General features: G+C 28.5%; 2 protein-coding genes across 2 annotated transcripts in view; both read right to left on the reverse strand.

Moving 5' to 3' along the window:
- LOC122505686 overlaps positions 1-15,515 on the reverse strand; it is a 654,464-nt gene that overhangs the window by 123,544 nt on the left and 515,405 nt on the right. The window lies entirely within an intron of this gene.
- LOC122505690 overlaps positions 7,350-15,515 on the reverse strand; it is a 176,901-nt gene continuing 168,735 nt past the window's right edge. Inside the window, exon 3 of the mRNA XM_043617472.1 lies at positions 7,350-7,421. Within this exon, the coding sequence (XP_043473407.1) occupies positions 7,366-7,421 (56 nt within the window). The 3' untranslated portion in view covers positions 7,350-7,365. The remainder of the gene's footprint in view (positions 7,422-15,515) is intronic.

The raw sequence follows: 15,515 nt of genomic DNA on the forward strand, positions 1-15,515 counted from the left end.
TACTCGGGGTTAAGCGTTTTGGTACAGTCAATTTACCCGAGTTAACTCGGGACAAACCGTAAGGAGGTTAATTGTTTATTTCAACTTATCAAACTTAGCAGATCCACTCTAAAATTTGTTGCAAAATCTTCTTAGCATTTTCAGGTATTTTTTAAAAAGTAAAAAATTTTTTTATCATATCCAATAAGTTAAGTAGAGAGGAAGAAAAAACTATTCTTTTCTTGGCAAAAATTGAAAAGAAACAATATTGTTCGAGTTATCTATACATTAAAAATATAAATAGAAAAGAAAAAATATATATTTGGCCAATTTTAAAAGGTCAACTAAAATTTCACTTGGAATTGCTTAATATTGTACTGGAACATTGGAAATATTCCTTTGAAATATTCCATCTATATTTTAGAAATATTAAAATGGCCGACATTTGGAATATTCTTTTGAAATAATATAGGAAAATTCCATTAAAATATAGAATATTCCCTATGGCCCAATGGAATATTCCAGGAATGTGAATGGAATATTACGTGATATTGGGGTAGTAAGAGCTTAGACAAAGTTTTTCAACTCAGAATAGAAAAAAAAAATAACAAAAAAATGAATTAAATTTACTATGTTAGGTGTTTCAATTAACGACTATTCCTTGGATTTCCCGTTTTTGTTTCTTTGTTGTCCGGGGATTTTTTGTTTGCGGGAAACATTGAAAATATTCCAAAGGAATATTCCTTACGCATTTTAGGGATATTAAAATGTTCAATATTTGGAATGTTCTTTTAAAATAATGTAGAAATATTCCATTGGAATATTGTAATTAAAATATAGTAGGAATATTACATCGAAATATTACTTTTTAAATTCACAATGATTTTGATTTATCAATAGGTAATACTAAAAATAATAAAATTTATTTTTACAAAATTGTGTTTTTGAGGAATGAAAATTAAAATTCATATTCACCTAAAACTAAATTCAATAATAATATTGAAAATTCAAACAAAAAATGTTATTTAAAATTAAGTAATGATGACAAGAATCCTTTAAAAGAGCCCCGTGCAGAAAAGTGTCTGGTGAAACTATATACGAGATAGAAACTGTACCGCAAACATCTCGTAAAGCTAGTCACGTAAAACTATACCGAAATGGTCTAGATTCTGTATAGTTTCACTACATTAACTGCTTTACATTGGAATACGTTCTAGAATCTGTATAGTTTCACTACATTAACTACTTTACATTGGGATACGGTCTAGAATTTGTATAGTTTCACTACATTAACTACTTCATATTGTAGATCTAGATCAATTCTGCCTAGTGAAACTTCACAATCATAATCTGCAAGTAATTTCTTTATGTTTATAATATTATTATTATTATTTACATATTGTAATTAATAATGTTATTAAGTATATAGATTTAAATATACCATTTACAAACAATTTATTATAAATAAAGGCAAAAATTGCAGTCTCGAAACTGAAAAGGTATTTTAAGCAACACATCTTCCAAGTCAGCGTGGCTGTGCGGTATGTGTATTCGTATTGCGTCCCAAAGGTCTAGGGTTCGAACCCCCGTGCGTGCGATATTTTTCCGTCTTAATTTAAGTGATTTATGTTAATAATGTAAAGTGTAGTATAGGTTGAAATTCTTAATTAGAATTTAAAATAATAACAAATAAATAACTGGACTTGTTAAAAATAAAATATGGTATAAAAGAAGAAAGCGAATAATCGAAATTTTTTTTAAATTCAATGAAATTATTGCACCTTTTAAAATCTTTAATATTATTAAAAATTAATAATAGTTTATATATTATAATTATAAACTTTGTTAATATTGTTATATAATTATATTGTACATATGTTATTAATTATTATTATTATTAATTTTTTCAAATATATTTACCGTAAATCAATATAGAAGTATTAAACAAGTTTCTAAAAATGAAATTTATACTAGAGCCCGTGTTATAGCTTTATAATATTTCACTATATTGTTCTGATATAGTAAAACTATCTAGAAACTTGATGTCCGTAGCGTTACATTTCAAGATAGTTACTACAACATTTCACGGTATCGCAACTAGATAGCAACTAGTGAAACTATATCATTACGGTACAGATATGTGACAAATTTCCACACGGGAGCGAATAATGTTTGAAAATAAAAAAATTCATTGCATATCTGAATTATTATGTTTTGTCAATTTGTGATTTAACATTTTGAAATAAAATCATTTATGTATTAGTAAATATTGAAAATTATAAAAGAACATTTTAATTTTACTTTATACATTACAACAGGAATTATTAAAACAAAATCGACAATTTCACATTAATTATCAGATATAAACTAGAATTTAAAATACAATCAATGCTTTTGTCTACACATTACGTAGAATTGGAATTCTTTTTAAATTTCTTTTTCTTATAACCTACACGGAAAAAAAAGTTCACGAATCTCTCGTGAACTAGTATATCACTTTTGAATGGGACACAAAATTCTTGAAAATCAACAAACACAGTTCGTCAAAATTTCATCAACTCCTTCACTAGAAACATAGTACTGTTTCCGAACTTTTCGTCAAAGTTAACGAAAAATTCGTGAACTTTTAAAAAATGCTAAAAACAAGAAAAAATAATTTCCAGACACTACTTTTTTATAGTATTTCACTTTATTTGATAACTTGACGCCTATTACGCATTTAACTACACAGAATACACAATTTTATCGCCATTAAAATTCGTAATTCGCTTCACGGGATTCGAACCTAGTACCTATACCCTATAACATAATATTTCTAACAACTAACCGCCACGGCTAAATCTAGATACACTGTCCTTCGACAAACGAAACGATTAGCTTTGTCTGCTGTAAAACTCAGGACCGTGCAAAGTAGAAAAAGTCCCTTATCGTAACTTTTAATTCATTTTATGAATTATTTGTTTCACAAAGGAAATTAGCAAACAAAAATATTCACTAAGTAATAAAACCCGTGCAGAAAAGTGTCTGGTTAAATTATATACGAGATAGAAACTGTACCGCAAACATCCCGTAAAGCTGGTCACGTAAAACTATACCGAAATGGTCTAGATTCTGTATAGTTTCACTACATTAACTGCTTTACATTGGAATACGTTCTAGAATCTGTATAGTTTCACTACAACTGCTTTACATTGGGATACGGTCTAGAATTTGTATAGTTTCACTACATTAACTACTTCATATTGTAGATCTAGATCAATTCTGCCTAGTGAAACTTCACAATCATAATCTGCAAGTAATTTCTTTATGTTTATAATATTATTAGGGGAGAGTGGGGCAAAGGCGCTAGGTTTACATTTCTCGATCTATATTTTTTAAATTAAGCAATTAATTTATGCGGTCTTTGTTTTTCATTATTCTAAAACTAATCAACAAGAAATTTTAATAGTTGTTATTTAGTATATTATAATTATAATTATAAATACATTATTTAATGAAATTTAAAAACATTGCAAAAAATGCCTTTGCCCCACACGCTGAGGCAGCGACGTTTTCCCTTATATTTCTAAAAGAAAGAATTTATAAGCCTTAAAAAAATTAACAAGTGATATTTATTAGTATAATATTTACGAAACATAAGGTTAACAACATATTATTAAAAGAATTAAACTATTTAAATAAAAAATAAAAACTTTTAGTGATTTTAACCTTATATTGTGAATAAATACGATAAATATATAGAAAAATTCGAATATTCAATTGTTTTTAAACAAATTATATTCAATATTGCCTTTGCCCCACATAACAAACTTTTTTTTTACTTTAAATTAAAAATATTTAGATACAAAATTAAACTAAAACACCACGCCAGTTGTGTAGAGAAATATTTAATTTATTTACATGTTACGTTTTTAAAAATTAAATACTTAAACTTATGCTTTAAAAAATAAAAGTTTGTTCAGTAAAATTATCAATTTATTTTTGCAAAACAATTTTTTTGTTATATTTCTTAAAATATTTGATATTTTTAGGTTTTTATTTTTTTAATCAATTGGTTTGATTGCATTGCAACTAAATTTTTAATACCAATTGAAATAGACAGAAAATTAAGGAGATATTTTAAAAAACGTCTTTACCCCGCATAGCGCCTTTGCCCCACTCTCCCCTATTATTATTTACATATCGTAATTAATAATGTTATTAAGTATATAGATTTAAATATACCATTTACAAACAATTTATTATAAATAAAGGCAAAAATTGCAGTCTCGAAACTGAAAAGGTATTTTAAGCAACACATCTTCCAAGTCAGCGTGGCTGTGTGGTATGTGTATTCGTATTGCGTCCTAAAGGTCTAGGGTTCGAACCCCCGTGCGTGCGATATTTTTCCGTCTTAATTTAATTGATTTATGTTAATAATGTGAAGTGTAGTATAGGTTGAAATTCTTAATTAGAATTTAAAATAATAACAAATAAATAACTGGACTTGTTAAAAATAAAATATGGTATAAAAGAAGAAAGCGAATAATCGAAATTTTTTTTTAAATTCAATGAAATTATTGCACCTTTTAAAATCTTTAATATTGTTAAAAATTAATAATAGTTTATATATTATAATTATAAACTTTGTTAATATTGTTATATAATTATATTGTACATATGTTATTAATTATTATTATTATTAATTTTTACAAATATATTTACCGTAAATCAATATAGAAGTATTAAACAAGTTTCTAAAAATGAAATTTATACTAGAGCCCGTGTTATAGCTTTATAATATTTCACTATATTGTTCTGATATAGTAAAACTATCTAGAAACTTGATGTCCGTAGCGTTACATTTCAAGATAGTTACTACAACATTTCACGGTATCGCAACTAGATAGCAACTAGTGAAACTATATCATTACGGTACAGATACGTGACAAATTTCCACACGGGAAAACACTGATTCTAAATAATAACTTTCATCAAAGAATTTTCCCGAATGTAAACACCGATGACACCGACTGAATGATGAATGCTTGATCAGCCATATTTGATGCGCATTACGAACTGCGCATACTACTGACACTCGCGAGTTCACGATTTTTTCGTGAACTTGTACCTCTACTTTTGACGAACTACTCTTCATTAACAGTTCATCAAAAATTCATTAACTTTGTTTCAGTTTTTCGTTGACGTTCGCCATTTCTAATCAAAAGTGAATGAAAATTTTGAAATTTTGTGTCCCATCCAAAAGTGATATACTAGTTCACGATAGATTCGTGAACTTTTTGTTTCCGTGTAAATGTTCCGAAACTACTAATAAGAAAAAAATGTCTGTATGTATGTTTGTATGTGTGACTGACCAGAAAATTTTAACCTCGATTTTTGAGTTTCTGAGGTCAGGAAACATAAAGAAAATGAATAATAATTCAAGTTTTGAAATTTTCAGTAAAACAATACTTCCATGAGGAAGCAATATACAATTTATATTACAACAATATTATTTGAATAACCGTTACTAAGTTTTATTATTAATGTTTTTATTATTATTATTATTTATTATTAATGTTATTAATTAATCTTTTGTGATAATTTTATTTCGAAACGTTCATTTTACATCATTTTTAAAATTTGATGTAAAAATTTTATTTTTTGACAATTTAAATTATCTATGGGTCAAATTTGTAGCTTTTTAGGTTCTCTTTCCGATGGTATGTTCATATAAATTATTTTTTTTTAATGAGTTATGAGCAAAAAAGCTTAGGTGGGGCAACCTGCAAGCCTTTCACCAATATCCCTCTAAAGAGACAAGAAAAATCTGAAATTTTAATTGCTTAAATTAAGAAATCTGAAAGAAGATGTTAAAATCAAAGTATAAAAGAAATACCAGTTTAAAAATATTTATCTTAATTTAAGAATACCTATACTTTTTTCAACCCATCGGGAATAAAATGTGAATTTTGAATTTTTATTTTACGCATGAATTGAAAAGTTACATAAAATACAGATTGCTAAATTTTTCTCTGTTATAATGTTGCAGCAAAAGGTTTCAAAGGTATCCATACACATATATTTACAAATGCACACCCGAGTCTTGGAAATAAGAGACCTCGTGCAAAGTGTTACCTCTCTTGCTACTTTCTCTATAGTGAAATGCCAACGGGTTGGCTGCTACTTCTCAACAGATTATCGTGTTTGCACGTTAAAAATGATGAATGCACTATTTTAAGATTTTCCTCTAAATACTTGTAATTTTTCATCAAATTCTCAATATTTATTGAACGGAACATTTACTTATTATATAGTCTAGACATTTTTTTTCTTGAGTTTTGTGCCACTTTAAAGCGTAAATTAAAATTCATAAGAGTAAATTTATTTAATGAGATGAATGTCACAATGTCAAACGCTAAATACCTAATCAAAAACGTTACAAACCAAAAAGAAAATTAATCTCAAATTAAGAGGACATCTTTTCTATTATCCTCTCGAACCAAAATTATTGCACTTTTATTAGTCAACGATGCATATTTTGTCACATTTTATTTGTCTGATTATAAAATGTGACAAAATATACGTTGTTGACTAATTGTGGATTGACACTACTTTTACATCTTATTAGGTATGTATATAATTGCACTTATATGTTTTTCTTTCTTAACAAAGCCTGCATACATAATGATTATCAAACTAGACTATAAATTGACACTTTTTTGAAAATGTGTAATTATTTATTTCCTCTCAACTTTAGAAGTATAATTTTGAAACTTCAATTTTTTAATATAAGTAAGTGTTTGCTTTGTTTAATACATTTTTCAATCACATAAAGAATTCCTCGTTTGATTCAATTTATTGATCTGATTGAATCAGACAAATTTTTGGTTAACGAAAGAGAAATAAATTTATTTAAAGACTTACATCCAGAATCATTTTTTTTTCAAAGACAATCTGTTGTTTGACTGCAGCTGTATATAATTGGCAATAATTGATCAAAACAATTAATCAAAATGAGACAAAGAAAACAATCTTTGATTTAAAAAATCTTGATTAAGTCAAGTACGCTTTTCTTACTTCCGAAAAATCTTGTGTTTTGAAATAAAATTTTTATTAGGCCAAATGTAACAATTTAAACGATTTAACGAAAAAAATTTTTTAATTTAATTAATTATTAATTTTTTAAACTAATTACGTTTTCTTCTATTGAAAAAGACTTCCACCTCTTTGATTTATTCAAATTTACACCAATTAATGAAATATGTTTTTTTGATTGAACAAATACAAATAAAAGAAAGAAAATTTTTTGAAATCTTTTTTCTTGGTATAATTTAACTAAAATTTGGTTCTTTAAAAAAGTTTCTTCTTTTAGTGTACCAGTAAAATATAAAAAATTGTTATACCTTATCGTACCATGAAAGAAGAGAGGAATAGATACAAATCCATTGTCAAAACCTTACCTGAAACATAAAAAAAGAAAAATATTAAAAATAACAACATTTTTATTAAAAATACGAAATTTTTTGAAAGTAAATAAATAAACTTTTGTGGTCTATTAAAATTTTTATTTGTTCAATAGTATCGAAAAATTAAAAGTAGGCTACAACTCAATAATTTATTTAATACTTTTTTGTAGCATGTATAAATGTTACGTAATAACATTTTTCATCTCATCAAAATTATAGATACATTAGTATATGTATATATCCAATATGCTAAAATCCAATACTTCATTTTGCTAACTCATTGTTACATAATTTATGGATCGTCTCTTTACAAATTCTACAGTGCAAATGAAACTGAATTAATCTCATGAATAAATCCACTTTAAAAAGAAAAACATATACTCTCGAGAGATGTTCTTATAATAATTTCTCTATTAATCTGGAATGTTGCTCAAGATGTATTAACCAAATAATAATTATTATTTATTTATTCATTTCGAAATACATCGCACATTTATTATTATTCATTTTTTCAAATACGTATTCTTTAAACAAATTTATTTCAAACAAACGCTTCGACTTTTTTCTTACAGGAAAATTAACGACATGGAATATTATGATTTAAAATACCCTCACCCCTTATAATACAAAATATTTCAATTACTTTCCTGGAATATTTCATCGGAATGTTTTTATCAAAATATTGTGTAAATATTTCATTGAAATTTTGTGGACAGGTCCATGAAGTCAGCATCGAAGTTGAGCGTTGAAAACAATTTTTTCTCGTGAAATCGAAAAAATGAAGCAATTGTTTCAAAGATTTGTAGACAGTTTAAACAGTTAAATGAAGAGTTTCAGAATATTCTAGGTGAATGAAAGCACTCTTTGAAACAGTGAAAAATTAATGCTATTTCAGCAATATTTAACAGATTTCCATTGAAATTTCACTGATTCAAATCACGAGAATAAAGTCACTGATTTAGATTTAGAGAGCAGTAAAACACTAATATTAATATTTCTATAATATTCCAATGGAATATTTCAAAGATATTTTAAAGATTAATCAAAAAAATAATGAAGATTCCAAATGTCAGGCATTTAAGTAATTCTGGAAAATAAAATAAAATACGAAGTTAAGTAAAATTAAAAATTAATATCTCTAATGTTCCAATGGAATATTCCAGAAATCTGACCAGATAATTTTGAAACTGGTTTTCAAAGTTTAGGGGATATCGGGGTGTTATAGATAGCTTTTCACTCTTTGTTGTTTTACTTTGCATTTTTACATTATTTAAATGTTTATTCCGCAGAAAGGTGACTATAGTTTAAAAAAAATACGTTCCGATATACCTTCTACTTTTTTCTCTAATATTTTTCTGGAGCACTGCAGAGTTATTTTTATCAATATAGTAAGTGAGAATCAAAACACTCCAATTGTCTCTATTCGGGCTCTCTGATTTCAAATCTGGCATCAGAATTTTGAAAAGCAAAGTGGTGGATCTAAAATGGAGTATTTAAAAAAAATTCCATAGATTCGATTCAGGATCGCTGATTACGAATTTTATATGTGTCAGTGTAGCTGCGAGTTAAGATGCTGTGGGGGGCAGTATAACCCTGAGTAGCAAGTTTTAAACGAATGTATAATTACATTGAAAATATTTTTCTGGAATATTTCATCCACATTTTAGGAATACCTTTGAAATGTTCTTTCGAAATAATGTAAAAGTATTCTAATTTTGCAATGGAATATTCCAAAGTTCGAACATTTAAATATTCCTAAAATGCAGAACTGGGAATGAAGTATGTCCTGGAGGAATATTTGGGTATCTAATTCCGTACAGTAAGAATTTATTCATTTAGTAATTCACTAATTGTTTATTTCCCTTCTTTATTTTCATAATTGTTTTTTCTCTGATTTCATTTTGAATGCAGTGTTATTGCGATAATAATCGGTATCAAATATCCTAACGATTGTCAATATTATTTGAAGATGTGGTCGGAGTTTACACCTACACACACAATAATATAACAATAATATACAAAAGACAATAATATACAAAAGATATAAAACAAGATATAAGACAAGATATAAAACAATAATATACAAAAAGAAGGATAAGAATAAGAAGAAGAAGAAGATTATGACACCTATGAAAAATGCAGAAATTAGTTACTTCGTGACATACGCGGAAGGAGCACGAAGGACGAGTACGAAGGAAATCGGGTCAATGGGCAACTGCGCACGAACAGTCTAGTATCCCGATCAATATCCAATTCTTTTACCTATGAAATATGAAAAGCCTCGCGAAATGAGACAATTACAGACAAGCGAGATTCGCAGGGGATTTACTAACATTCTAAATCGATGTAATAAGATATATGTAAACGAAGAAAAAGGGATCGGCGTCAGAGATCTTCGACTTTTTTCTTCTGCTTTCTTCAGCCTCAATGCCATTACATATATACGTGTAAAGTCCAAGGCGTAATCGTAAATCTCTTTTCAATTCTTTTGTGTTAATTAAATAGTTACAAGCGAGCTAAAAACAAACGACTTAAATTGTAAACTACCATATTGGTTAACTGTTGTAAATATACCATCGATTTATTGTAATTAACTATACTCTTAACGTCAGTTACAAGTTATTGTAATGTATTTGCGATTGTAACTGAATTACAGTTCATTCTTTTTGCAATAAATTAGTTATTAATTATATTAATTAATTAATGCTTAATTAGAACTAATAAATCGTTACTTCTTAATAACAATTGTAGTAATTATTACTCTTTTTAGGGTTCCGTACACCTACGGTGTATCGGCGGAACCCTATTGGTGAGACTCTGTTGTCCGTAGCCAAATCGTGTCGCCCCCCCCTAGCGGCTAAACTATTTGACCTAAAGAGCTCAAATTTGGTACAGATATGTATTTTCACACGTAGATTACAGGAAAAATATAGAGAATGTGTTTGGAGATGATGGTCATAGCGTTGTCAAGGAAATAACAAGATTTTTGGCCAAAAATGCATAAAAAGTGACCATTCCCCCCCCTTAACTTCTAAACTATTCGACATGGAGAGCTGAAATTTTGCATGCTGGTGTATTTTTACTCGAATATTACAGGAAAAATATAGAGAACTTGATATGTAATGATGGCCATAGCGTTGTCAAGGAAAAACTAAAAAATTAAAAAAAAAAAATTTTTTTTCCCTAACTTTTACATTATTTGACCTAATGAGCTGAAAATTGGTATCCTAGTGTATTATTACAGTCTGACGACAAAAAATTTATTTAAGAAACTTTTTGAAAAAAAATCAAAAAAAAATTTTTTTTAATTTTTTTTTTCAAAAAAAAAAAATTTTTTTAATTTTTTTTAGTTTAAACACGTGGCATTAAATATTTTAAGGAAGAGAGTGAAATTTTAAGAGAATAAATGAGAGGTTGTTTTCTGACTTTAATTTCTTAACTAAAAATAAAAAAAAATTGGACAAGTGCGAGTTGTACTCGCACTGCAATGGCGGGTTCCGCACACAAATATTAAAACAATACTTGTAACATTGATCGGTAATTGGTAGAATTAAAATAAACAATTATAAAAATATATTAAAATCATTTGATAAAAAAAAATAACTAAAAAAAATTAAAGTATTGTATATATCTAATATTGTAAACAATAATAAGCAGAGGAACAAAATTTTCAAAATTTATTATAGTTCCTCTGCTTATTATTGTTTACAATATTAGATATATACAATACTTTAATTTTTTTAGTTATTTTTTTTTATCAAATGATTTTAATATATTTTTATAATTGTTTATTTTAATTCTACCAATTACCGATCAATGTTGCAAGTATTGTTTTAATATTTGTGTGCGGAACCCGCCATTGCAGTGCGAGTACAACTCGCACTTGTCCAATTTTTAACATTTTTTTTATTTCTTATACACACATTGTCAGAGAAATGGATGGCAAGATTTTGATGGTAAAAAGATGATGTTATCCGGTACCATCAAAGATGGTACAAAAATATTGTTGTGCTACCTACTACAATCAAAGATGTTACTCCGTACAACCTGATTTGTATCTGATACAATCAAGATAGCTGTCTGTATAATGTAGCACTAAATATAATTATGTTACATATTTTTCCCTCAGAGTGCGGATATATATTTTTGTCAAACGTTTACTATTTGTGGGCCTGGATCATAAAACCACACATAAAATTTCTACAGCGGTATTCGTTAGTCCCTGGCACCACAAAAAATAACTTTTATAAAGTTTTTCAGATTACTATCTTATTGAAAATTTCCATCCACATCTTTTTTCTTCTCATATTGACAAAATAATGTAAATAATAATAGTAAGAAATTTTTTAAAATTAATTTATAAAAATAATTTGTTTGAATTGATACAGGTCACTAAATGGTAGGGCAAAAACAAAACATTATTTTTCGTTCCCGTATTTTCTTGGCCGAGCCAATGCTTACTATCTTAAAGGAAAATTGTAATATCTTTTTTTTAGTTTTCTTTTTAGACATTCTTTCGCGGTAAGTTGTTTAAAACCAAGCGTTTTTCGAAGCAATACTAGTAATTAACAATTTTAAATGTATTTTAGCGTATAATGATAAAGGGTTATTAGGTTATATTGTAATATGTATATTTTATGCTATGTATTATATATATATATATATATATATATATATATAGTTTAATATATAACATTTTTATAATCTAATAATACCGTACATTATAACTTAGTTATAATTTTAGTTTTAATTAAAAATTTAAGTAAATTTAGTAAATTAGGAAAGGCTGAGTAATTTTATTTTTTAATTTTATTTTAAGAGAATTCTTTGAGATATAGGAATAACTCGCGAGAAGACGCGCGACTCTGTCTCTGGCCCAAGCGAAACGAGTGAACCGTACGCGCATCGCGTTGAGTCAGAGATAGGAAGCGCAGACGCGAGTTGCCCTCTCTCTTAGAGAAGTTCTCCCACCGTACGTTTTGGGAAGTTGCAGATCGAGGGAGCTCGATGCACTGGACCAAAACGTCAGTTCTGTCCTGAGCTCACCTAGAGGTTGGTCTGCCTCCTCCGCTCAGCCTAACCACTACGTTATACTTATACTAAAATTCACAAAATTGTACTTAGAAAATTTTCGCACAAAATTGGACTTAGAAAATTTTCGAAGAAATTTGGACTTACAAAATTTTCACCCAAAGTTGAACTTAGAAAATTTTCGAAGAAATTTGTACTTAGAAAATTTTCACCCAAAGTTGAACTTAGAAAATTTTCGAAGAAATTTGGACTTAGAAAATTTTCGAAGAAATTCGGACTTAGAATATGTTCGTCCAATTTTGGACTTATAATATTTTCACCCAATTTTGAACTTAGAATATTTTCGTCCAATTTTGAACTTAAAATATTTTCGTCCTTAGGAACTTAGAATATTTTCCCGAGCTCCGATACTTAAATTTCTTCATTGACTTGTACTTTTAAAATAAACTGTCTTTGAAACTTTACATGCTTTTGACTCGATTCAATTCATTTATTTGCATGCACCCCCCCCCCCCCCCCGCCGTCTTTAAACATAGCATAGTATTGAGTTAGATATCCTCTCAATACCAGTGCACTATATTTCATTGAGCTGGTTATCCTCTGAATATTAGAGTAACACCGAACTGGTTATCCTCTCGACATCCACACATCACCACCGAGTTGGTTATCCTCTCGGACACACAACATCATACGTTGAGTTGGTTATCCTCTCGACATCCACACATAACAACCGAGTTGGCTATCCTCTCGGACGCACAACATCATACGTCGAACTGGTTATCCTCTCGACATCCACACATCACTACCGAGTTGGCTATCCTCTCGGACGCACAACATCATACGTTGAGTTGGTTATCCTCTCGACATCCACACATAACAACCGAGTTGGCTATCCTCTCGGACGCACAACATCATACGTTGAGTTGGTTATCCTCTCGACATCCACACATAACAACCGAGTTGGTTATCCTCTCGGACACACAACATCATACGTTGAGTTGGTTATCCTCTCGACATCCACACATAACAACCGAGTTGGCTATCCTCTCGAACACACAACATCATACGTTGAGTTGGTTATCCTCTCGACATCCACACATAACAACCGAGTTGCATATCCTCTCGGACACACAACATCATACGTTGAGTTGGTTATCCTCTCGACATCCACACATACCAACCGAGTTGGTTATCCTCTCGGACTCACTACATCGTACGTTGAGTTGGTTATCCTCTCAATACACCAACACTTTTCATCGAGCTGGTTATCCTCTCGACATCACTCCGTTATCAAGTAGATCAATTAAGCGCTTATTAGTAACTCTCTTTTCAACTCATCGAACCTTTGTTTACCGACAATCTCAATTGTCCATTTCTAAGCCAGTTAATCTCCCCCCTACAATTTGACTGGTATCAGAATTAACCATTATTATTAATTTTAATAAAGTATAATAGTTCTTCTATACATCTGATAAATTAAACAATAAAAAATAAAAAATAAATTATTTTAATAAACCTAAATGCATTCTAAAAGACTGAAAAATTCTAAAACTATAGTCGAGTAAAAATATTTGAGATTTTTAATTTAAAAAATGAGAGATTTAAATTAAACTCAATTTTTAGAAAATTTTGGTTTTTTGATTTTTTTAAAAACTTATAAATATAAAAAAATTATGAGAAGAAAAAAAGTGTACAAAGAAATTTTCTATAATATAGTAACCTAAAACATTTAATCTAAGCATTGCATTGGTGCAAATCAATTCTCCATAATCGGAGAATTGGCTTGAAATTTGTTACTCGGGGGTTTTTGGGATCACTGATTTGAATACGAAGTCAGATTTAAAAAATTCAAAATGGCGGATCCAATATGACGGACAAATTTTTTTTAAATTGTTCGGATTCGCTCGTGTCTACTGAAAATATGATTTAAAATTCCAGGATATTTTCAGTACATTCCAGGACAGATTCCTTATTTTTTCAGGACATTAAAATTGATAATATTATTTTATATTATACGATTAGTATAATGTAAATTAATATACTTGAACAAAAATATTCATTTTATCAAATCAAGAGTTACAAATCAATATTGTAGATACATATTTCTTTAATAAAATGACAAATTGAAATTATTTTTTGATAGATCAAAAAATCATTTTTTTAAGTTGGAGTAAAAATTTTTAATTATTAAATATTTTAAAGCAAAATATGGAAAATTCAAGGACACAAGTTGAAAATCCAGGACATTTAAGGACATTTTTTCAAATTCCAGGACCAGTAGACACTCTGGCTCAAGACTTGGTACTTAGAGGTTTTTGGGGTCGCTGATTATGAATCTGAAGTCAGTTTTTGAAAATGCAAAATATAATTTGTAGTCAGCGACCCCAATAATCCCCGAGTAACAAATTTCAAGCAAATTCGATTATGGAGAATTGATTTGCATTAATGCTTAGATTCCCAGTTATTTTGACCGGGATGTCAAATAAACCTGAAGGGGTACTCGGTGAGTACAGGTTCCCCGCAATTACTTTGCAGTTTTGGTTCCAAAGGTAAAGATTAAACATTTCTTTCAAGCCATATTAGAGCTTTTTAAGCCTTCACATTTCCTGTTTACAGGACTTCAAAAAGTGAAAAAAACACCGTTCTTTGCTAATTCAATCCACCTTTTTAGGGGTTTTGAAATAAACACAACGTCATTGTTTATTTGTTACATAGTGTAATGCGCTTCGATTTTTAGACATGGTCTTATATATTAGTTCCTCTTTTCTAGATCTTTCAAACAATATAACTCAATTGCCTAAACTTATTTTTTAAAAATGTTATAGTCAAAGTTATTTTTTACTGACATTTATTTATTGTAGGGATTATAAACAATTAATGATATCTTATTGGAGTAATTACTTATTATGACAATTATTTAGGTATAATCATAAATAATCATCCATGAAAAAAAGTTGTCAGGAATGAGGCAAAGAAATTCCTGAGAATCTCCCGAAAGTGAAATAAAATTGACAACCGAAAAATATTTCGAGCCACTACCAGGGAATACCCGAGAAT

The sequence above is a fragment of the Leptopilina heterotoma genome, unplaced genomic scaffold (genome assembly GCF_015476425.1).
Source record: "Leptopilina heterotoma isolate Lh14 unplaced genomic scaffold, ASM1547642v1 Lhet_362, whole genome shotgun sequence".
Classification (NCBI taxonomy): domain Eukaryota; kingdom Metazoa; phylum Arthropoda; class Insecta; order Hymenoptera; family Figitidae; genus Leptopilina; species Leptopilina heterotoma.